Source organism: Melanotaenia boesemani, chromosome 2, assembly GCF_017639745.1.
Source record: "Melanotaenia boesemani isolate fMelBoe1 chromosome 2, fMelBoe1.pri, whole genome shotgun sequence".
Classification (NCBI taxonomy): Eukaryota; Metazoa; Chordata; class Actinopteri; order Atheriniformes; family Melanotaeniidae; genus Melanotaenia; species Melanotaenia boesemani.
In genome coordinates this window covers 17,999,563-18,024,832 of record NC_055683.1, presented here as the reverse complement: position 1 = coordinate 18,024,832, position 25,270 = coordinate 17,999,563, and the positions used below count along the sequence as shown (strand labels likewise).

Genomic DNA, 25,270 nt, shown 5'->3' with positions numbered 1-25,270 from the left:
CTGAGCTGATGACCCCATACCTCAGTAGTCTGATGTCCACGGTTACCAAAATGATGTTAAATCTTTCCACTTGTCTCATTGATCAAATATATACATGTAAATATTTTGTTTTGCATGGCAGATGTTCAGTTGTGGTTGCAGCAACAAATTATTTACCAATAATGTTTTTTTTATAAGCGGTTTTCCTGAATTCATGCAGCAATTATAAACAAACCACTCTGACTCTGGATCAACCCCAAGTTAGTAGCAGATGTAGGACAGTGATCATGACTTTATGCTATGCTGGTCAGGATCTGATCAAGTCTGCTGACTTCATCAGCATAAAGCCTGTAGCCAGAGCTTGAGCTTTGAGCTGTTACAAAGTTTTATTTCCAAACATGTATTTAATAAATCTTAAGCGAACATAAATTGAACTGGCTCATTTCTAATGTTAATTAGCTCTCTGTTGGTGTAATTTTACATTTTATTCACAAGAGGGAGCTGGAGAACAAAAGCAAAGCATCAGCATTACAGAAGGTCCTATGTTAGATACTGCAAAGCACGCTGGGTATATACTTTCTAACAAGTGAAAATAGATCCAGATGGAAATGAGCGTTCTTTACTATCATCCATGCATATAAAGCATGTTTGCATCATGCATTCATGTATTGATGTTTGTTAACTTGCATTGTCCCAATTAAAATCAACAAATAAGCTCATTGTTATGGGATGCATTGCATGATCCAGGAAGAATACAGTGGTTGTAGATAAACAAGAAACTAATTTATATCAGATAGAAAAAAAAACAACCACAGGTAGTTCAAACTAGACTTGGCTGAGTTGCACACTAACCAATGACCAAGAAAGGTATTACGATTAGTATCAACTAACATGCTAAGATTGAGGAAATGGTAACATCAGATCTCCAAAACGTCATTGTGTTGATTCACTAATGTTTTGGTACGTACGGGGCAACATGTAACAATGCAGAACTCCAGACAACATGATTCAGTTTGCATTAAAATGGAGAACAGAAACCTGAAGCAAAGGAAGTGAAAGGAACACTTTTTAATAAAACTAATTTAGACAAAAATGGAAAACAGAACAAAGAAGAGAACAAAACTGAATACTGTCATTCTAATAAAGTGCCAGCTGATAAGAAAATTATCATGTCCAGCTACAAAAACTGCAAACGATAATACTTAAAAAAAAAACAACATATATACAAGGACAAACAACCCTAAAACAACATCAAAGTAGTGCAAAGTTACTTATTAAGTTTGTATTAAGTATTACAGTCAGCCATATGCAGCGCATTGAGGTGCACATATTAAAGTACAGTTTCAGACACAATATGAATCTCACATGATGAGTGCAAGCTGGCACAAGCGCTTCTTTCTTGTCATGCTCTGGAAGACTTGTGTAGTGTTCAGCTGTATGCTTGATGAAAAGCTCACTGGTTGGAAGAAAAGACCTTTAATCATCACTCTAATGCCAAAGGATGCGGCTGTCCTGCTGCTGAAGTCTCTCAAAGACTCCGTAGGGAATACACTGATTCCACATCCTGGGATGAGATGAGACAAAACAAGCTTAAAAAGAAAGAAAGATTGAGAAAAAGACTTTTTATTGAGTAACATGACATGACAGCTCACCTCAGAGTTTTAATCTTCTTACAGTTTCTCAGACTGGCTCCAAGGCTCTGCGCTCCAACATCCGTCAGCTTGTTATACTTCACACTGTTAAAAAGAATGAGAACAAAATATCGGCGACAAATCCAACTTCTCAGATTATGGACCAATAAATCAACTGTAAATGTTTGACCACTAACATTATATCCATGTGGTTCATTTTTTACATTGTATTTATCCCTGGTATACAAACACAGTATTATATGGGGACGTAAGTTCTCTGAGCATACTCACTCGAGGTCAGTGAGGGAAGCCATGTGCGGAAGGACAGCTGCTAAACTCTCCGCCCCTTCGTCAGAAATCACATTACTGTAGAGGCTGGAAAATGAAGAGGGAAGTGAAAATATGTGGGCCTAAAGAAAGATGCCATTTATAAGTGCTGTGGGGGCATGTGTGTGTGTGTGCATGAGTGTGTGTGCATGAGTGTGTATTATATACCTTAAACAGTGCAGTTTGGGCAGGTCCTTTAGTGCAAGTGCCAGTTTCTTAACTCCCTGGTCTCCTATACAGTTCTGTGAAAGACTGAACATTGAGCAGAGAAAATACTTGTTTAGACCAACTCATTGGAAAAAAGAGAAGTCAATGAGAAAGGGCTCAATATTTACTCACTTGAGTACCTCCAGCGACCGGAGTGATGTTAATGCATTAGCCAGTTTCTCTGCACCTTTGTCCCCTATCTTACTTTTTTCTAGACTGAAAAAAGAAAAGAAATATATATCCTGTGAGATAAGATGCATCTTAAAAAAAAAGAATAGAATAGAATAGAACAAGCTAACTTACTCCAAGTGTTGTAGGTTATGCAGCCCTGGCAGGAGGTCCCAAAGCTTAGGAAGAGCCAGAGGACCCTTTTCTGGACCAAGCCTATGAAGAAACACTATGTTATCATTACCATCACCATTTTCCAATTAAATTATAATATCAAATGTCAGAAATACTCACTCAAATTCCAGCTTGTGCAGCTCTTTGACTGCTGGTACTCCCTCTGTCAGGATGGAATTTGATTGGCCGGAGCTGCAATTAAACGCAACACACATTTCAGGATTCAATTAAAGAACTAGTGTGTAGCGATGTTTAACTAAGCATACAGGATCTGTGTTGTCTTACCTGTCTGGTAGTCTCTTGTGCAGGTGTATGTTCACCAGCTTTTCTAGGTGCTCTATGTGACACACTTGTGTGACTCTCAGAGGGTGGATCTTAAACTTGGACACTGCTTTTTGTAGGAGCTTTTCTTCACCACTCAGCTCCAGCTGCTCCCAAAGGGAGATGACATCGGCAATGCAAGCCCTGAAGGACACACACAAATGCTTTGTTTAAGAGGCTGGACAAACAATAAAGGGGACTTTTTGTTTTTTTTTTAGCCAGTTTCATGTTAGCTCATGGACGATAATGTGGATGATGGTCTACATAAAAATTAGAAATCATTCTTCTGTAAAGCAGTGTAGAATTGTTTTTGTTCTTTGAAGTATTGAACTTCAGTGACTAGTAAGCTAAATAGCATCACAAGCTAACAGTAGCAACTTAATGTGTCTTAGTAAAGATAAACACCTAGTTTAAACCATGACACTTTTAGTCTTTGCCTTAGAAAGGCTCCATCATGACAATACCAACCTTTAAACAAAAATAATTTGCATTTCATGTCTCACTGGGCAGGTCTACAGCCCTGCCCTAACAGGATTGTTTTATTGGACGAATCAGGAAAGGGTGAGTAACGCAGTTGATGCAAGGCAGCTGTTTACCTGTATGTATTGATGTTGTTGAGACTCACAAGAGCTCGGAGTCCACAAATCTGCACCCCAGAGTCCTCCAGATCCAAACAGAAACTTCTACCTTCAGCCCCACCACGATCGAGGGCATTCTGCACAGTAAATGCATCTGGCGAGCTGAGAGGGACTCCATGAAATGTCAGGAGTTCTGGAAGATTTGTTGCCAGACGGGTCAGCAGCTGAGTGCTTCCACTGTCTCTGCCTGTCTCTTCGTGTGTGAAGCTTGCTTCATAAATGTAGCGGCATGCCTCCAGCACCTGAGCGGGGCTCAGTTCACCATAGGAAAGGCTCTCCAAGTGTTTTGTTACTAAAGCCTGCTTGCTGGCCAGCATATCTCTGAACACCGTCTCTGTGTAGGAGTGCAGCCTCTGCAGCTCTGTCCTCTTGTGGAACAGGAGACCGACTGTAATCTGCTGAGTGAGCTCAAGCTCTTCCCTTTGAGGCTGCCGCTGGCCTTTTGCACTCGTCTGGAAAGGTAGGGTCTGGAGAAAGGAACGGTCTGATACAGTTCTGGGGAAATGGAAAATGAGTGTGAGTCAGGGAAAAGCTGAATCAGTGCTGAAAGTAAAAGTGTAAAAGATCCTGGTGAGGAAAGGATATGCTGTTTTGTTTCAACTCTAACAACAAAAAGACACCAAGTTATCCCAACTGAAAATGAAAGTTTTAATAAGACACATTTAATTTAATCTTTCAGTTAGTTGTTGCATCCCTTGTACTTTCTGGTGAAAGCAGAAACAGTTTATGTTACCTTGACAGAGACAAATGGACTGCAGCCATGTAACTCTGAAGAAAAGGGTTGGCCCACATCAGGATGTGCTCATCACAGCCCACGATGATGTCATTGTCTTCTCTGTTTTCCTTGTTCTCTCCTTCCTCTCCCATCTCATTTTTGTCCTCTTTTTCTCCTCCCTCTCTCTCACCTCTTGAGACGAGGGGCCTCGTTCTCAGGTGCTGTGAGACGAGGAGTCCTGTCTTGAGTCCAAACTCCTTGAGTCTGGCAGATATGCCTCGTCCTGTTGGATGAATAGGGGAAGAGGCTTTGACGTCCTCCCAGGCCAAAGAGCTCAGCTTGGACAATAATTCTCTGTCCCTTCCTTTTCTGCAAACATCCTCATCCTCTTCTTCCTCCAGCTTCTCCTGCTCTTTTCTCCTCCTTGCTCTTGAGGTGAAAGTGGAGGTGTGTACCTGTGATCTAGACTGAGTCGACTTATTTCTTTGACTCCTCCTTGGTTGAGAACTGTTAGAGATTTCTGTTTGTGTTTCTTGTTCAGCTTGCACACATATGTCCTTTTCAGCATGTGACTGTGTGCTCCCTCTGTCCTTTTCCATTTTCAGACAAAGTACTTGATGACAGAGTCCAGTTAAAGTTCTTGGCAGGGCCTCTGAACCTTTGGATTGCTCCAAAACCATGCACACCAGGCGGCACAATCCAGGGTTGCAGCAGAGGAGACGTAAGTAGCTGCTGCTGTTTAAGCAGTCCAAGGCAGGCGCTCTGACTTCAGGATCTGTGAAGTACTGAGACATGTATGTCTCCACATTTGCTGGAGTGAAACCACACACCTCTAGAAGGCTATCTGCCCGCCGGAGTAACTGGCTGGCAGTGCCTCTTGGTCGGCTGGCAAGCAGAAGGGTGCAGCCTGGAAGCAGGACCCTCTGAAGCATGGCGGCGTACAGCTGTCTTACTGTGAAGATCTGTGCTTTGCTGTCTTTCTGCAGTGATGTTACCAAGTCTTTTTCTTGAGCCTGGAGTAGACTTTCATAATCCCGCAACTTGTCAAACCCATCAAAAATGATGAGCACACGTTTAGGAGCTGCAAGGATTTGAGCATATACTGCCTCTGGGTCCATGCAGGAGGGAGCAAAGGAGGAAAGGCTGAGAAGGAGCGTCTGAAGGCTATAGATGGGCTCCGTTAAAGTGAGCGCTGAGCCATCAAACAGGAAGACAAAGTCAAACTGAGAGATGCAGTTTCTTGACCAATCAAGGCACAGCTTCCTGATAAAGGTGGTTTTCCCCATGCCAGCATTTCCAAAAAGCAAAATATACTGTTTAGATTTGTTCCCATTTGAGCTTTCAAAGATCTGAAAGGGAAAGGACAAACATATAAACACATCCAACAATATTTTTACTGATGCAGACAAATCAGTATAATACTAGTCAAAAGGCTGGACACATTAAATCTCTTGGGTAACTTTTGACTGGTACTGTATATCCACCAGCAGCACTCTTACTTGACTGTGTTCCAGTGAGCTTTTTTGCCGATCTGTATCTCCAGTGATGACTAATTCCTTTTCCAGACATTTGTTTGGGTTTTTTCCTGAGCGTAAAATCTCTCTCTGGCTTACTCGCACATCTACGTAATGAGAAGTCAGGCTCAATCCTGCCTCCATATCCTGGCAAGTTTCACACATATGTGCTTTGGCTTCCCGGATGTAGTCCCTTACACCTTCTGAGAAACAAACACAAGTAACTATGAAGCTCCTACTCCAAAGAAGAAACTGCAGCTAAAACAAGAGAAGCTATTGACTTACGTGGAATGTCAAGAACAATCGGAGAATGAGGTGAATCCTTGCATGGCGGTGACTCTGAAATGTGACAAATTACTCAAACTCAGTTTCTCATTTGCATGTAAGTTCAACGGTATCCATGAGGAAGAGGGAAGGAGAAAGATGGTGAAGCTCACCATTACTGGGTGAAGGAGGTAAAGCACAAGGAGGAGACATGGCTTTGCTAGCCGTGTCTGATCGAGAACCTGAAGGGGACGAACTCATCAGAACTGGCGCTACGGCGCCGTTCGCTATGAACAAATGGAAAAATGGTGTCACACATACATGTTTTCTCTACACACATTAAGTGAGGACTGGCTTATACAACATTTACATTAACTTTCCAGATTAAAGCATTTCTTACTCACCTGGGGAGAGTGGTGGTATTTGACGTTTGCAGGGTGGTGAGGTAGCAGGAACTGTATTAGAAACAGAGTGTATTAAGCTTGTGTGTGATGGATGCATCTAAAGCCACACGAATGTGGTAACTAGAAACATTACATTTACAATAAACCACATTACACATACATTTATGTTCTGTTTTCTTTAGGTATGGATTTAATTTACAGAGCAACACACAGCTGAGTTTTGTTTGGCATCATTTTATTTAGACGATGACAACACTGTATCCTGAAATAAGTGCATACATTGTAGTTTACACTGTTTTGTCATCTTTTAGTTGATTTAACGGTTTCTCTTCTTTTTGTTGAGCTACTTCTCTAGTCCCTTAGCAGAAGAACAGTGGTGGTAAAAGGGTGGAGCAGACCTGCATGCTAAGACTAGATGACTGGATCATACCACAGTTCAACATCATGGGGGAAATGGATTTGCTTTGTTTTAGTGTCAGTTAAATTTCTGTGTGTCTTACCCCTTTGTGTGTGTGTGTGTGTGTGTTTTTTTTTTTTTTTTTGTGGGCCACAATTTAAACCCCCCCTTTGTCTCATTATTTAAGTAAATTTGTTTGAGTTATTCTTGTTTTGTTACCAGTTATTTTGAGTAGTTTGGCTACTTTGACCTCGTTTATAGGCATAATTTCCTTTTTGTTTTGCATATTATTTTGGGGAGGTTAAATAATAAAAAATATTATTATTATTTTTTTTTTTTTTACCTCAACTGCTTGGTCCATCACAAAATATAACTGAATCTGAATGAGTCTTTACACTTTTTTACTTAGCTCTCACCAATGACTGCAGTAAGAGTAGATGATTAGGTTCAGATTTTAATACCTGTTATGATTATGATAGTGCAAATAGAGCTTACACAACACAGTACTAAAGGGTTGTGGCTCAGAGCATGTAACACTAAACCAAACTGCCTGGCAGTATTTGCCACTGACTGTGCCATGTGAGCAAAAATATGTCACATTTCTTTTTATCAGAGCAGACAGATATATGACGCAAATTGCACTCATACAGTGTGAAAAAATAAATACAAACACTTCAATGAACTCAAGTGATAAATTTGTAGGACAGAGATCAGAGTTTCAAGAAATGAAACCAAATAACACCGCCTAATAAACTGCACCATCACTGGGAGAATGAACAATTAGATTTCAAAGATATTAAACAGATGTTTAACTGTCTTTAGACCTTTAGCCACAACTGCAGCTTCTCAAAGTCAAAAAGATTAAATTTTATAAATGTGTAGTCTTAAGCTCACCCATTAAGGTGAAGACCTACATCCCTTTGCCTAACTTTTAGAGTGATACATGATTTTATTACTTCTCATTTAGATTACTGTAATTCTTTATACGTGAGTGTTGATCAGTCAGCAGGCTGTACAAATGCAGCCGCCCACACTCTGATAGGGAATATGCAGCCTGACCACATCACATCTGTGCTGTTCAGAGCACTGATGTCTACGAACCAGTTACTCTTGGATGTTCTTAGATCCAGACTAAAGATTATTAGCAACAGAGCCGTATCAGTTGTGGCTCCTAATCTGTGGAACAGCCTGTCTCTACACATAAGTTCTGATATGAAGAGGCAACTCACAAAACATTTCTCCCGAGTTCTACAGCAGAGACAGGTGGAGCACCATGTGATCCGTGTAATTCTAAACTCATTTGTAAATGTGAAAAGGGTTGGTAGTGCAGGTGAGGTTGTGCCTCCTATCAACATAAAGGGTGGGGTCAAGCAGGGAGATCTGATATCCCCCTAAACCTTTCTCTTTTAATACACTCAAACCTTATTAATATGATGCCACTGCTCTGATCCAATGGTCTTTCTGTTTCCTTTCTCCACCAGCTAATCAGTCTATTTCTCATTCTTGAAGTCTCCCTTCTGCTGTAATTCTCTTTTTAAATTTTGAGACGTCCACTTCTCACAGCTCACCACCAGGGTCTGGACTCTGAGCCTTTCCTATAATTCATCATGTCATGTTCTACCATGACGCAGCAACTCATCATTTGTACAACAAACTTAAATTTAATTATGTATGCCAATAAATTTGCAACTGAATAAATTAATTGTGAGATTTTGGCGTATTTATATTGTAACTTCACTTCTAGTGGTTGAAAAACAGCTCTTAGACATCCAGACCTCAAATCAATCAATGTTCAAATAAAACTCCAGGAGATGTGCAGTGCTCATGTTAATCATTTCCAGGTTCCGAGACATTTTAACTCTGCATGTCAGGGGTGTCTAACGTCGGTCCTCGAGGATCACTGTCCTGCAGGTTTTGGATGTCTCTGGATGCTACACACCTGAATCAGATTGATAAGTCAGCATGCTTCAGTAGAACTTGACAAAAAGCTGTTGAGAGGAGCCATTTAATTTGATTCTGTGTGTTGGAGCAGGGAAACATCTAAAACCTAGAGGATTGTGGTCCATGAAGACTGGATTTGGACACCCCTGACATATCTTGAATGTAATCTTCCTGTACATAGTCTGGAATGATCTGGTCTAAATAGTGCTGAAATGAGAACTAATGCCACAATGGGATGCTATCTGAATAATTTTATTCCCTGGTTCCAATGTTTAACAGAATCAAGAACAAAATGGAAATTGGGCCTTGCAGTATCAGCTTTGTGTATGAACTCACCGAATATGTACGTAGGTGTGGCAGGTGTGTTGGGTAGTGGAAGTCTAATAACAGGAGGAGAAGAAGACAGCTGGACCACCTGATATCTAGAAGTGTCAGGGAATGCGAGGAACTGGATAGGAATGGGAGTTGTTGGCTGGGAGGGAATAACATGAATGATTTTTGTTGGAGGGGTGGGAAGGTCTTTTACAGCCTCTTTTGGAACTGGCACCGATTCCAGATCTGTTTCTGCAAAACAACCAGATGGAAAATCCTTATGAGTTTCTGCACGCAGGTTTTGTTAATCTTCAGTTAATCAGAGATGGGTGGAGAGACAACAAGCATACAACATGAATTTCAGCAGATTCTGAAAAGAAATTAGATTTGGAGTCAAACTTGTTCCCACTGCAGACACAGACACATAAAAATCCACAATACAGCTTATGTGTACTTCATATTCACCGTATCATCTATGTTTAGAATTTCAGCAACTCTTTCTGGTCAGTTATCAGCTGCACACAGATGCAACGTTTGAAATGCGGCTACAGAAGTTAAGAAATGTCCACAAAGTACAAACTTGAAGTTTGCAGCTAGGAAAGAGGAAGTCGAGTGAGGTGAGAGTTCTACTTTTGATTTATCAGTGTTGCATCTGACATGGTTAAGATGAAACTTCCTTATTTTTCGGTGTGGGAGTCACCATTATAGACCAAGAAAGGAACTAAGTTTAAACAAAAACCCCTAAAAAACAGAATACCTTTCACAGAATGTCCATACCACAACATCATGTGATATGCCTTCTTTGTAAAATGGTATGGGAATGATGAGATCTGTTGTTTTGGTTTGTGTAATTTAGATCATTATAAGTTAGTACTACCTAACATTGTTGTTGTTGTTTTTATTGTTCTGGTTGTATGGTTGTTCCATCCATATGTTCTCAAATCTGTTATTCTCCTTAGGAATTCACTGGGATTGGCGAATGGGTTATGATGAAACATTTCAGGTGAAAAGCTAACAGAGGAATGTGGAGGTTATCTCTGTCGCTCTCACACACTGTCAGCTGTAGCTCAGGAGGAAGAGCAGTTGGTTTCCAACTGGAAGGTTGGTGGATCGATTCCAGGCTTTCCCTGACTAAATGTCGAAGTGTTCTTGGACTTAACCCCACGTTGCCTCCCGATGTGCCTATCAGGGTGTGTGAATGAGTGAATGTGATATGTAGTGTAAAGCACTTTGAGTGGTGAAGCTGACTGGAAAAGCGCTATTTAGGTAAAAGTCCATTTACAGTTAAATAGACAGAAAAATAGAGGAGGAGCTCAGATTTAACACCTTTAACTCTTGTTCTTCTTGCTTTCTTCTTGTTAGTACACCGTTGAGATGGAGAAACTGGAAAGAATAAATTTACATTATAAACAATAAGATACAATTAATTTACATGTTCAGTATTTTTGGGCTGTAAACCTTAAAATTAAGCTTCATATGACTGGTTCTTTACCTCTTAGTCTCTTTTTCCTTTTTTTACTTTCACCAAGCAGTTTGTTCCCTTGCTTGCAGTTGTTGGATGGGCAAGGGACGTCTGCCATAGGAACGTCACCTGATTGGCATGGAAAAGGAAGTGAGTCAGACACACTGACTTAACTTAGTTTTTATAGTGACGTATTTCAGTGGTGATCTGTTAAGCACAGCCATTAAAGGTGCTTTTTCTAGACATCCTTAAGATTTTAAAAAAGGAAGTGGTGGGGTATAAAATGTGGTCTAAAACATACAAACACACAGAAAATAAAAATACTTTGTGGGCATTAGCTTTTTTCCATTTTAGTCTAGTATTTCAAACACCAAACTATTGCAGTGATACATAAGCAATTAAATAAAATTATTACTTCATTGATTAAATAAAGATTGTAACCTTAATGTGCAACATGGGCTACTAAAACTCTTATTATTATTACATAAGAAACAACTACAAAATAACAAGAGTTTCTTACTGTAGGAGTTGAGTTCATCCATACAACTTAACCCAAAATCATTTAAGAACACAGATGGATCTAGAAAAGTGAATGAAAGACATAATTAGAAAATAAATTGCCTTTATATTTGTGTGTTTGTGGCTGTATGTGAATTCACAGATCTGTATTACATGCATAATAAATTATACATTGTTATAAATTTCCCAGGAGCAACTTACCAATGTAATCCTCATTCATGTATTCAGATAAATCCTCTGAAAGAGAAATAATAATAAATATCAGACAAGAAATTTGCAGCAGTTTGTTTTCATCATATTTCCTTATAAGTCATCTTCATTTACCGTTCAATGGACCAGTGTTTCCTGAGTTTCATTTTAGCTGGAGTGCCATGCTATTGGTTTCGGGAATGCTTGCTATGAAGGAACTTCCTTCCTTGACTTAACTAACTTAATGTAACTTAACTTATCTGGAACATTGGCAGCAGTTCTCCACGCACTGTGCTGGTCACCCACCTGAAATATCTCCCCTTGCTGCTGTAGCAATTGTAACACAAAATGCTAACACTGACATTTAGTCTTAAGTTCCTTAAAATAAACAAATTTATAAAGCATTTCTAATATCTTTTGAAAAACAAACAAGTTATCAAATCTAAAAGAACTTTAAAAAGGTAATCTATTAGCAAGCTAAGCTATGTTTCACATAAGCTAGCCTAACCGAACATTTGGTCGCATTTAAACTAACATATTAGCAAGCGAAGCAAACTTTAGTTTCTCCTAAGCTAGGATCCAATTTAGCTCAGCTTACCTTGAATCCCGTTAGTTTTAATGAGTAACTAACTTTTTTTTTTCTAAAGATATGTGAAAAGTTTTATAGCTTTGAACATTTTATGTTGTTTTTAAATTTGCCACACAATATTTACAGTTCACGTGTAACAAATTATGTTAAGTCTTTTAAATCAACTAAAAGAGAAGCTTGTTTGGTTCTTCTCAAAAACAAGGTTGGTGTTATGTTAAAATCTGATGCCTCACAACATCTGACCCTGTTTTCTTGTTTTATATTGAAGTAAATGAATCAATAATTAGACGTGATGATTTTATGGAGTCATGCAATTGATTATATGAGTCACTATAAAAAGAAAGATTAGTTTCAATATTGAAAACTTTTTTTTTTTTTTAACCAGGACTGAACATACAGTATATGGTCAATTACAACAATGGAAACTGGAATGAACAATCATTTCATTGTCTGAGAAACACTATTTTGAAGTCAGATTTCAAGTCTGTACATGTAAATGACACCTTTAGAGCGAGTAGGAATATGGCCTCTAAATAAACAAACCAGATATGACACAATTTCACATTCTCTATAAGAGGAGTGGGTCTGAATGAGAGGAAGACCTAATGGCAAACACAACACTACAAGCTAAAGGGTCATCATCATCTGATACAGCCTGTGATTGGAGTCATGCAAGATTTATCTGACTGAACTCATACATGTCAAGCTGATCAGGTGCTTTATGCAGTTTCATATTTTTCAGCTATTTCAGTATATTTTTAAAATAATTTGCACCCTGCAATCCAAATCGTGAGGGTTTATGGATAATGTCATTATGATTTATTAGTTTCAATCATTCACATTTTCTTTTTCATTTAATGTTTATTCTGCTTGTTAAAAGTTGTTAGCTTTTGGCAGGTGGGGGGTATCTGTGGGACAGTTTTGGTATGTAAAGCTCGATGATTCAAGCTTAGCAGATAATCTGTTTCTCTTCCATGTAGAAAACCTTATAGAAAGTTGCAGAAATATGTAGTTAAACTAACCTGGTAGATTAAAGTCAAATAGAAGGTCTTGCTCCATCTCCTGCATCATGGCATCTGATCACACACACACACACACACACACACACACACACGACAAAGAATGTAAATAAAGATCAATAAGGAATGGCAGTATCACGTAAGTACAAGACTAAAGTAGTCAATAGATGATTTGGTGTTAACACTCCTCTCAGAGGATGTTATTGTTATCAGGCTTTGCACATGTCTGCAGTGATTCCTCTCTTCTGTTATTACCACTCTATCAGAACAATAAAAAGATAAAGTTGGGTCAAATGGTAATCCTCTGAATCATAGATTAGTAATTGAAATATTACATAAGCCCACTGCAACAAAACTTCATAGCAAACACATCCATAGCCTAATGGAGTGGCCCTTTTTTAGGGGGTTGCTGAGTGACTCACTGCACCCTACCTACCTGTCCTCGGTAAGGATTGGGGTGGGTCGGGAGCTGAGTTGTCTGAATCTCACTGGATGTGATTCCAACACCAGGATATTGATTTATACTCTAGAGGAATTAATGTGTAAAGGCTAAAACAACCTGACACGTCCAGGAAGGAATAGAAGGAAAGGAGGAAAATCACAGTATCACAGGTACAGTTCCCTTAATATAATGAAGTAAATTAAATTAATGATTTATGGATCAAGGTTAACACTGCTCCAACAGCCGCAGTAACTTGCTAGCTTACTTATTTTGGACAACAGTAGCATTGTTTTATAATCAACAAACAGTTAGAGCTGACTTACATTAATGTTTTGCCCACCTTAAAATTCACCAGGGATTTTTGGGAAGGTTACACCAGGCCTGTTCAGTTGTTATTTTAACCTGCTGGCTATTTTTTTTAATAGCACCTGTGATAACCCAATGAAAAAAATGTAAGGCTTGAAAAATATAAGAAACTCTATAAATAAGGAGGATTAAGTGTGTTTTGATGGATTTTGTTGAGTTGTAAAAAAGCACCTATATGCCCAAAATCAGATCTGCACTACATCTGTTCAACTGCTTGTTCACACAAATATCTAATAAACCAATCTCACAGCAGCAACTCATTGCGTTTAGACATGTAGACATGGTCAAGAGGACTTGCTGAAGTTCCAATGGAGTATCAGAGTAGGGAAGAAGGGGATTAGTGATTTGACGGTGGCATGGTAATTAGTGCCAGACAAGCTGGTCTAAGTATTTTTTAAAAAACTGCTGATCTACTGGGGTTTTTCCACATACAACCATCTCTAGGGTTTACAGAGAATGGTCTGAAAAAGAAAGAGTATCCAGTGAGCAGCAGCTGTCTGGATGAAAATGCCTTGTTGATGTCAGAGGTCAGAAGAGAACTGACAGACTCGAGATGATATAAAGGCAACAGTAACTCAAACAACCAGTTGTTACAGAATACCATCTCTAAACACACAACACATCCAACCTTGAAGCAGATGGGCTACAGCAGCAAAAACACACACTTGGTTTTACTTCTGTCAGCTAACAACAAGGAACTGAGGCAAAAAATTCACACAGACTCACAAACATTGGACAATAAAAGATTGGAAAAGTTTCGCTCAGTCTGATAAGTCTAGATTTCAGCTTCAACATTCAGATGGCAGGATCAGAATTTAGCATAAACAACATGAAAGTATGGATCCATCCTGCTTTGTATCGATGGGTCAGCCTGATGCAGTGTTATACTGTCATAATGTGGAGCATTTTGTCTTGCCACACTTAGCAAGGTGTACCTAATAGTGGCCATGAGTGCATCATACATTTGCACATAGTTCGGATTCATCTGATCTGTGCAACAGGATCGATTAGTTATCATGAAAGAAAGGTAGTTTGGGAAAGTGAATGAAAATGAAAATATAGGATGGTGGGAAATTATGCAGGAAGCAGCTGAAGAAGAAGAAAAAAGTTGACTTCACTGTTGAAACCTATATATATATATATATAATGGTATGCCAGTGTTGATACAATTCCTGTAGATATTTTACTTGACATGCAGGCTTGAGTCATTCCAGCATGTTGAACTGAAGCTCCATACAGATTAGTTTGCTTTGCAAATTCTGCATTTACATTGACAGACAAATAAAAGAGAAGTTAGATGTTGTCTCCAATCTTTCGGTGTACAAGTATTTTAAAAGTGTGACACTCTGATTGCCAGACCACCCGATTCCACTGAAAATGTCTGTCCAATAAGGGCACCACCTTTGTTTGAAAGTAAAGGAAATGCAGGTAAATGGGTGGTAGCACTGTTCCTATTGGTGTAAGCGTTTTAAGGGGTGTGACAACACAGATAGGTGCTTTCCTTACTTTTCATCTTACATCCCACAAGCCTAAAGCTTAGCCTCTGGTGGTTTTCAGCCACGCCCTTGTATGGCAATAACACACCCATACTTTTGTTTGATAAGGATCAAATGACCGAAAGAGTTTTAGTGATGAGATAGTGGAACAATGTGCCATAACAGGAAAGCAAAAAAAAAAAAAAAAAAAGTCTTGTTCAGTCTTTACTCGTGGTGTAATGATTCATCAATCCACATTGATGCAATGATTAATGATCCAATAGCATCAATCCAAACTGAAAATACAGATAAAACACTGATACAGTATTTGTAAGACATGCTTAAGAAAGAGCATGTGGAGTTGTTTACGCTTGCTTTGTTCTAACAACTAAAGTTTCTTTAGTTAAGAAATGACAATATCTGATAAGGAAGATCTAAAAATATTTAGTTTGAGACTGAACAGGACTACAGGAGTACCCTGCTTTAATGTGCAATTTATTCTTTCAGGTTTGTTTTAATACAAATTAACTGAAGTTGGGCCATAGCAGAATTTATGATTTTGTTATGCACTGAATCGATACTGGATGGGGATCAAAGGCCATAGCTGATCCCATCATCAAAAGACACGCAGTTCATATATAATCTCAGCAGAACAATAATGAAAACATAAACATAAATAAAGACTTTTTGTTATGAATCTGCCATTTTTTTATTTTTTTTTTTTATTTTTTTGGTACCGTTCTCATAAAAACAGAAGTACAGCTATCTATTAGATTGAGGATTCTGGGTGTATTTACTACATAATTGCTGGGTAAAGGTTACACACACACAGCGCATTTGGAACAAATTATTAAAAAAATGTTTGTTGCCAAGTTGGCACAAGTTACCCTAGCAACTCAAGTAATACAGTAAGCTCTCACATCAAGTTTATCATTAACAATTGATTAATATGAACGCAGACCAACTCACAGAGACAGCGAGAGAGAGGAGCTTTAACCGCCTGCTAAATCCTGATAGTCAGTGTGTAAAATTCCGCGTTGGCACTCCCAAACGCGCCTATTCCAACCACGGCCTACTCATATCACATCAGTTGCCTGTAAACTCCTTTAAACACCAACCTGACTAATTTCGGCTAGAGTAACAACGACAGGAACTCAAACACCATTTTACACCACGCTGGTGGGCTTAACCATAACGGCACGCGCGTAATGGCGCATGCTGTGACAAAAAGTTTGCATTGTAAACCCATGTGCGTTTAGCAAGGTCGTTTAAGTTAAATGACTAATTCGTTTTTATGTTTAATTCAGAGAACTGCATGCATGTTTGGAAAATGGATTTAGTTTATGATAATCAACTTATTAAAGCAAGTTATAAATACAGCATATAAATAAAGATGATATTGAAGTTGTAAAAATCAAAATCACTGTATTAACGTCACTACGCGGAATTAAAAACGCAAGGAATAAAAACTGAGGATGCAAATGGAATCTCAGATATCATCTTGCGAAGTCTGGATAAATGTGCCCACCCAGCCCTGATCACAGAGGATAACATTTACCTGATGGACTCCACGGAACTCCCAGCTGTTTATGAGAAACTCCAAAAACTGTAAGTTACATACAAAGCTGCATAAAGATTGTCCTCAGATGACTCCTTCAGCCAGTGCGCGCAACTTGCTCCATCTCACTGCAGCTTTTACCGTTGACTTTTACTTTCACTCTTCCACAGACGCCAGACTCAGACAAAGAGGGGCTGGTTTGCAGCAAGTCCGTGTTTTTTTTGCAGGCTATTTCTAGAACCACAACGAAGTTTCAGTTTTGTGTATTCAGAACAAGGTGTCCGTTGACGTGATTATTCGGTTTACTTTCTAATATTTAATGCTTTCTTTTATTACTCATTTATATTTTTAGTGTAACTGCTTTTGTGTGGTCAGTCTTAATGTTTTATCGTTTATTATTATTACTATTAAAGAATGAGATTAAATCTGAAGCCAAAATGAATAATTGTCAGTACATAAGCAAATTCACCAGGCATATTAAAAGAACAATCATAAAGACTGTGATACGAAGGAAAGACTAGAGCTCCCAACTCCCGCTCAGGACACTGGACAGAATTCCCCAAAAGCTGGGATGCTGTGCAAAATGTTAACATAAAAGATCTGCAAATACTGTAACTTTACTGTAACTGAAAACGTGATCACCTCCTTTTGTTCAAAATTTTATTTCTTAATGTACCAAACTTTTTCTTTGTGTGACAAGAGTGGGCAGCAGGCAGGCCATAGAGTCTTTCAAAACCCAGATCAATATCCACAACTCACCCCTAATGTTTAGTACACACACCTACACACACACCCACAACCTTGCACACAGACACACCCACACACATTTCCTTGTGGCTGTTGTGTTCATTGTTGATCATGGCTTTTACAGATTTCCTTCTCACAGGTGCTCCTGATGATTGTCTGCTGTGATTTCTTGGAAGCGTTTAGGATGTTTACTGTTTCTTTACAGGTGTAACAGCTGGATGTTTACTTTTTCTGTTTAAGTTTGATTGCAGTTGCTATGGTTTGTTTTCCCTTTTTCTACCTTTTCTTTTCCCATCTCTTCTCTATACACCTTTTGGAGCCCCACATCCAAAAGGCTCCTCTTCACAAGGTAAATTTGTTCAGCACAACTGTCATCGTGCTGTCAAGATGCAGGACAGGGCAGGTTTACAAAAACAAAACAAATACATGCACTCTAAGAAATGATTCATGAGGTTAGTATGTAAAGCTTAAAATAATAAATATTTTCAACACAAAAGACTTTGTTGCATGTACACATACTAATAAGTTGTTAACTTATTTTAAAAGGGTTCATAGAAATAGAAATGAAGATTGTCTTAACTTGAAAATTTACACATTTTGAATATAACAAATTTACCTCCTTCCAACAAGGGGAACTCATTTATTTTATAAGCGTACCTAAAAAGCTGGGGACAGGGTTATTTGCACAGACATGTCCTGGAGTCAAGGCCGTGCCTGCTAAAGCGCAGACGGTGGAGGCTGCATTTGCATTGTTTGATTTCATGCTACGTTCTTCTGGTAAGTTGCTTTTGTTTTTCTCTTTTCATTTAGTTTTGCTGAAAAAGCATCCACCATAAATGAAACTCTGAAAACTTTTCTAGTTGTCAAGTTGATAGCTTTTCAGTTAGCTAGTGTCTCCTATGTAGTTTTCGGTTTTACTTTAGAACCTTAAAATCGTTTTCATTTAACAACTGTAGCAATTATTGTCACTACAAGGGTTGAGCTTGTCCAAATTCAAAACTAATGCTGACTGACCGGTTTTTCTCCAGCAATAACAGCAGGTATGTTAACTAAAATTTGAATTCAATTATATATATATATATATATATATATATATATATATATATATATATGGCATGTATATATCCTTAAAACATGGGCTAAAGCCTTTCTTGTGGAGTTTGCATATAATCCTTGTCCCTACTTGGGTTTTCTCTGGGTGCTCTTGCATCCTCCCACACTCAAAAGACACGTAAGGTTAACTTTAATACTAAAGTGCCTTTAGGCATGAGCGTGAGTAAATAGAGTTTAATTGGGGATGCAGCAGGTATAGAAGATGGATGGACTTAAAATACTGACATTTATTTACTTATATTTGATTTACTTAGGATGAATGGGATATTGCCAGTGAAGTGATGACGACTATCATCATCGTTGGAGGGACTACAGCATTTGACCCAGCCTGAGCAAGAATCATAATAGAGGGAACTAAAGTCTTACAAGAACTTGATGTTCTCAGAGCCTGAGCCTTCCTAATGGGAGTTATATATACCCAAAGGTGCTGAAACATACCTCTGAAGTGTTTCAGAAGGTATTCCTTGTGCTCAATGGTCTGAAACCTAGCCCGAAGATTATTTTTCTAAAAACCGCAAGATTTTCAATTTAAGCCTGTACTTTAAGTTACCCTCTTAACTTATAGTCACACCACACCAGAAGTTGAGTCAGCTCCCATTTATACCCCGTTGTTGAGTTTACTCAAGTTTTGCAGATAGTTGTCCTAATTTTTTTATATTTGCTCAACATTTTTAGCAAATTTTGTACAACCCCAGTTCCAAAACAGCTGGGATGTGGTGTAAAATGTATATAAAACAGAATACAATGATTTGCTAATCTAATATTCTCAATAGGACAGGAACAACATATGAGATGCTGAGAGTGAGACGTGTTACCATTTCATGGAAAATATTAGCTCATTTTGAATTTGATGGCAGACACAGATGACACACGTGGAACAGGAGCAGCAAAAGGCTGAAAAAGTAAATGGCACAAATAAACAACTGGAGGAGGATTTGACAACTAATTAGTTTTACTGGTAACAGGTCAGTAGCTTGACGGGGTTTAAGATGAGGAGAGGTTCACCAATCTGCAATAAACAGATTGCTGGACAATTTTAAAAACGTGTTCCTCTACGTAAAAAAAAAAAAACAAAAAAAAAAAGAAAGTTGAAGGTCTTACCATCTAAACTGTATGAAATCATCAAATCATCTCTGTGCGCATGGGACAAAGCTCAAAATAGGATGCTGGTGATCTTCAGGTCCTCAGCACTAAGCACTGCATTTAAATACAGGAATGATTCTCTACTGGATATCACTGCATGGGCTCAGGAACACTTCCAGAAATCACTGTGAACAAACTTCGTTTGTTTGCAAATGAGAACTGGTTCTCAAACATTTTTCACCTGGTTAAATAAAGGTTAAATAAATAAAAATAAAGTCGTGCAATCCAGAAATACAAGTTAAAGCGCTATCGTGCAAAGAAGAAGCCATATGTGAACATGACCCAGAAACACCTCCATCTTCTGTGAACCAGAACTCATTTAAAATGGTCTGAGGCAAAGTGGAAAACTGTTCTGTGATCAGATGAATCAAAATTTAAAGTATTTTTGGAACTAGATGTCTTAACCATCTAGTTTTTTATCAGCAGACAGTTTAAAAGCCTGCATCTCTCATGGTGGGCAGCTTACACATCTGTCAAGGCTCCAATAAGGAAAAATACAGAGGTTTTAGAGCAACACCTGCTCCCATCCAGAAGACGTCTCTTTCAGAGAAGGTCTTGCAGATTTCAGCAAGACAACGCTGAACCACATACTGCTTCCTTTACAAAAGCACAGCTTCGCAAGAGAAGAGTTCGGGTGTTGAACTGGCCTGCCTGCAGGTCAGCTCTGTCAGCTATGAAAAACGTTTAGAGCATTAAAAAACAAACAAATCCAGCGACAAAGATCCAGGACCGTTGAATCAGACCAGAATGGGACAACATTCCTCTCCTAAAACTCCAGTAACTGGTCTCCTCACTTCCCTGACGATTCCAGACAGTTGTTAAAAGAAGAGGGGATGCTACACAATGCTAAACATCACCCTGTTCCAACTTTTAAATACTAAGATTTCCCCTAAAATGATAAAATATCTCATTTTAACATCTAATATGTTGTTTATGTTCTACTGGGAATAAAATATGATTTGCTAATCATTGCATTCTGGTTTTATATACATTTCCAAAGCATCCCAGTTTGTTGTAGAAGTTGTAGAAGTTTTACCTCTTTTCGTTGTTATATGTGTTATAAGTTATATTTGTTGTGGCTTTTGGATGCAGAAGTGAGCTGTGCTGTGAGCCCATGCAGTGATTTTCACTACAAACAAAACAGGTAAAATTTCTTTCAAACATTAAGAATTTAATACCATCAAGTCGTCTCTTTTCTTCCCAGGCACTGCTGTACAAAATAATTTGGAAATATATTTTAGGGATGTCTTTCCTTCATCATCTGGGGTTGACCTGCAACTACACGATCCTCATATAGGGTGATGTAAATTTCTGTATGGATTAATTTATCATTTAAGTTAAGTTAAGCAGTCTCATCTTACAGATCCTTGTTTTAAAGTGTTGCAGGGATGTGGTTCTAAATAACAAGAACAGGCCTTAAAAGCAAAGGAATTTCACTTTAAACACATGTCGGTAATATATTAAATGACACAATTCACACCGATAAATTGAAAATCAATTCATTTTTTAAATTCACATTATAAAAAAACTCTTTTGGAAACAGGTGCACATCATTACGCCGATTGGCAGGGTTTGAAATCCTGTGGTAAAGCTTCCTGTTGCACCTGACTTAAAAAAAATCTCAACTGGAAACAGGAACAATAAAGATTTATTGGAAAGCACCTGCTCAACCTGTCTATCTGTTTTTAATATCCACTTGCCAAACTATGCTGGCACACACAATACATTATTGTTTAAATTTTATGTAATAAGTGTGCAGTCCTCTTGAATCAGCTCAGTTACTCTCTTTTCCTTTTACTTCAAAAACCTGTTGATCTAGCCAGGATTTTAAAAAACGTATCATTCTAACTCAAGTCAAACAATGCAACATTATTACTAGCAGATACCATTTACCTCAACACACACAGAGCTTATCACACCCAGAAAACAGAGGCCCGCCCTTGTTTATAAGCCATGTTGTGGTAACCTTGACAGATATAAATGTTATTTGGACAGGCGCTTTGCCAAAAAACTGTGTAATGTACAGCAATGGTCTCCCCACTGCAAATGACTGTGGTCTTCACTTTGCATAGCAAGTCTTAACATTTCTCTTCTACGGATTCACTGAAAATCCCCCAAACTACCAACAATCTGGTGTTGACACTGCCTACAATAAAGTGCATCTTCACTGTTAATGTTTTTAGTCCAAAATTGAGGTGAGCTCCTCACCATCACAAATCAGAAACTGTAAACGCTGGATATAATTAGCCGGCAGTGACCTTGGTTATTTGGCTAATTTATTTACCAAGGGAAAGGGTGTGTGGCAGCCTGAGGGTGACTTGGGACTGGCTCAAAATGAAAGTGAAAGTAAGCCTCACATTCACCACAAGGCATTTACTAAACATGAAACATGGCATGCTTTTGGCAGATAACAAAGGGGACTTGCTATAGCCGAGAGGGTAAAAAAAGGAAAGCACCTGGAACACTTACAAAGACCAAAACAAACCGTCTCTAGCTCCACGGTGACGCCCAGACTTACATGAAATGCAGGCTTGGACAGTATTCCTGTAAATGCTAGATTTTTCATGAAAATTAGAGGTCATGGAAATAAAAAGGAGGCAGAAAAACAGAAAAGAAGGAACACGAGAGAGTGATACTGGATTACCGGGCAAAATATTCTAACACTGAACTTGAAAAAAAAAAAAATTATTATTTTTCCTGCATTATGTCCTGTATGCATATGATGAATACAAAACAATGTATGACAAAGAAAACATCTATGACACACCAACATCGGCTGATAGCATCATTCGACAGATGAGAATTCAAAGCAGTTATAAGACGATGAATAAACTTACCCCAAAGTAAATCCACACTATCAAAGTTTTCTGCTCTATATGCACTCCTGGAAACCTCTGCTTTGTTATCTGTAATCTCCTCCATCATGCTCAAGTAAACAGAGTCATCTTGTGCAACATTTTTAGAAACTTTAGGTGCCTCTAAAGAACTTTCTAAGGGTCCAGAAAATGTTCTACATTGTGCATCTGCTGTCAGACACAGCAGGTCTTCTGTTGTGTTTGTTGTCCTGTCAGCCGACCAGCACACATCTTGACGGCCCTCCAGCATGTCGGTGATGTTGTTTGTTTCGGTTGCTGTGCAGGCTTCAACAGGTGAGGCATTTCCTGCTGCTCCGAGGATCCTGAAGTGATCCGTGTTTGAGCCAGTTATTGCCGTGGTGTCGAGTGTAGAGAAACAAAGCCTTTCTGGCTCATGGCTAGCTGCTTCTGTATCAAGTGTGAAGTTTGTGATCCCTGATTCTGCACACTCAGGGCTACCAATGTAAGCATCAAGCATCCTGCAAGCGGCTGCAAGCTCCATTTCCTCTTCCATATCCAAAACAGAGCACGGTGCTTCACTGTCCAACATCGTTTTGCTACTTGTTGAGCAGCCAGTAGTCATGAAGGGAACCAGCGGCAGCAGCATCTCTCGCCCTCTGTCCCAGTGCTGCCACAAAGGAATGGCCATCCTCCTTGCAGCTTCCTCTACCTGCTCTAACCACTCCTCATTCTCCAAATTCCCCTCATTCACCCTTTCATTATCACTTACAAGCTTCTGCATTTGTTTTTCTCCACTCAGCACTTCTTCATTACTGAATCTAAGGCTGCACTGATAATCGGATGCTATTAATGTAGAAAAGCCTCTTTGACTGAGGAAGTGTTTTCCCTTTGCTGCCTCTTCCCTAAATTCATGAATTTCCTTCGAATTAATTTTGTAAATATCTTGACATTCAAAAAGTGGGTTCATCTGTGTCCTTGGTCTTGTGCCGTAAAGCCCATCCAGAAATGAGACACACCTTAAATCGTCCAGCTTGAGGTCATCAACAGCAGCTTTTGATCCTCCAGTCTTCACCCGACTGATCTGTGTCTGGTTAAGGTGCTGGCCCATGGTCGGTCCTGGAGAATGTACAGCTCCCTCACATCCGGCTTCAAGCACATAAGGCTCCGTAAGCCAATTCAGATTCAAGCTCTTGCTGTATGTTTCCGAGATGATCTGCTCCTCCACCAAACCCCTCAGCAAAGCTTGGACCTCAGCTGGAGAGGCCCAGGTCAGAACTGCCCGCACTTTGTCTAGAACCTCTGCAAACTGAGCCATGGCGATGATGCCTGCCTCTGAGTCATCAAGCTCTTACGAAAAAAGGCACTGTCTAATAAGTCTGATGGAGTTTTAAGTTTGGGGTTTGTTTTTTCTTCCAACATAGATTTTGTCCAGGAGGCGTTCTATAGGACAGGGAGGTGTTTTTGAGGTTTGATGGGAGGTCTGCTTCTAATAATGTCTGCAGGACAGACTGGAGGTGGCAGTATCATCATCATTATTAGGAAGTGAGGTTGCAAAATGCTTATTTAAAGAGAGAACCTGAGGTGAGGCATCATTTCTGTTTCATGTTTTAACTTTGATATATCAACTAGCTTTTATTAAACTAGTTTCTTAGCTCACAGATCACAAATATACTCAGTGTGACACTGAATATGCAACTATTAAAAGTAGCATAGCACCTAAAGGCATCTGTTTATAAATCCTTGAAAATGCTTTGCAACAAATACACCCAGAACATCACCTGATCTCAAGTTACAGGATATACTCACATTTATTTCTTAAAGATCCAGTCTAACCTCCTATAAACTGGTCAGCACATTTTGACACATTCACCTTCGATCAAAAGCACTGATTAACAACTTAACCCTAATGGAGACACAAAATACTCTCACAACACAAAGGCATATGTACACACCTGTGTCGTCTGAACGAGGAAATGGCCGACTGTGGCATCTCTTTATGAGATAAAAACAGGTGCGGTTAAATTTGCATGCCCTCATGCGGTGCCATACCAAGATGTTGTCATGTTCAGCTGGTTACATAACAAAGAAACATGTTCTCCCAAAGCATAGGGCACAAAGATCTCTGATGTTCCTGTCTATGTGGGAAAAAAAATAAACAAATAAAAATGCCAACTTGGTGCTGAATACTCGTAGTTTGTCTCAAATGACAAAAAAAAAAAAATATCCACACTGCAAACTGCTCACAGCTTCTTGTTTGTAGTTTTAGTTTCTCACAAATGTTTCCGTCCACATGGACAGAAAACAATCAAAGCTTTGTCAGTTTAGGTTAACTAGTTTTACAGGGTTCAAAGGTTTGATGTCCTTTAGGCAGATTATTGAACAAGTTTAGGGTTTCAGAGGGATGAATTTAATCTAGAAGGCTCTGGTTAATATATAGATTATACATTATGTGTCAATTCTGAGAGAAATGAAATACGTGACCTGTGGTTGCAGTTGTTTTGTCTGTTAACAGGATGCAGATGCAGTTTCACATGTGTTTTTCAGTGAACTCTGGAGGAACTACATCCAACTACAGAGGAGTAGATGAGGACAAACAAATCATGTACTCTTGCTTTTACCACAGAAAAACCTGTATTTGCTCACTTTGATTTTTTTTTTATTAAGAAAACAAGTCAAATCATAAAAAAAAAAAAAAAACTTTTATGTTGTTGCTGGCACGTGTGCAAAATCAGGGATAAGAAAACCTAATCTTACTAAATCCACCATTTTATGAGTTACACATCCTGCCACTCACTGTCTGAACTGATCCACTGACGAAGTAAATTCTGTCAACAGCCTGC

At 38.9% G+C, this 25,270-nt stretch overlaps 1 protein-coding gene across 3 annotated transcripts; it reads right to left on the bottom strand.

Moving 5' to 3' along the window:
- Window positions 1–1,032: 1,032 nt before the first annotated feature.
- On the bottom strand, window positions 1,033–23,811 carry ciita (class II, major histocompatibility complex, transactivator). Of its 3 annotated transcripts, none has more exons than XM_041973558.1 (21): window positions 22,452–23,811; window positions 12,774–12,827; window positions 11,175–11,210; window positions 10,975–11,034; window positions 10,485–10,583; window positions 10,319–10,375; window positions 9,017–9,244; window positions 6,343–6,393; window positions 6,112–6,225; window positions 5,960–6,013; window positions 5,660–5,877; window positions 4,179–5,509; window positions 3,404–3,940; window positions 2,772–2,951; window positions 2,607–2,678; window positions 2,448–2,528; window positions 2,277–2,360; window positions 2,106–2,189; window positions 1,902–1,985; window positions 1,632–1,715; window positions 1,033–1,543 (listed from the first exon to the last, which is right to left on the bottom strand). In XM_041973558.1, exons 1-21 carry the CDS (start codon window positions 23,743–23,745, stop codon window positions 1,468–1,470), a joined length of 4,878 nt encoding a protein of 1,625 aa, XP_041829492.1. In that variant the 5' UTR covers window positions 23,746–23,811; the 3' UTR covers window positions 1,033–1,467. The 3 variants fall into 3 exon arrangements, with proteins under 3 accessions (XP_041829492.1, XP_041829501.1, XP_041829509.1); XM_041973567.1 differs by lacking the exon at window positions 22,452–23,811 and adding an exon at window positions 16,612–16,762; XM_041973575.1 differs by lacking the exon at window positions 22,452–23,811 and adding an exon at window positions 16,023–16,487.
- Between the last annotated feature and the right edge of the window lie 1,459 nt (window positions 23,812–25,270).

Bases quoted from the DNA above. Each gene is read 5' to 3' on its own strand.
- ciita (XM_041973558.1), bottom strand. From the start codon at position 23,745: ATGGCTCAGTTTGCAGAGGTTCTAGACAAAGTGCGGGCAGTTCTGACC. The intron at 10,584-10,974 runs GTAAGAAACTCT...CATGCCAATCAG, and splicing joins GGATGAACTCAACTCCTACA to GTGACGTTCCTATGGCAGAC. The intron at 6,394-9,016 runs GTGAGTTCATAC...TTTCTAATACAG, and splicing joins CACACCTACGTACATATTCG to TTCCTGCTACCTCACCACCC.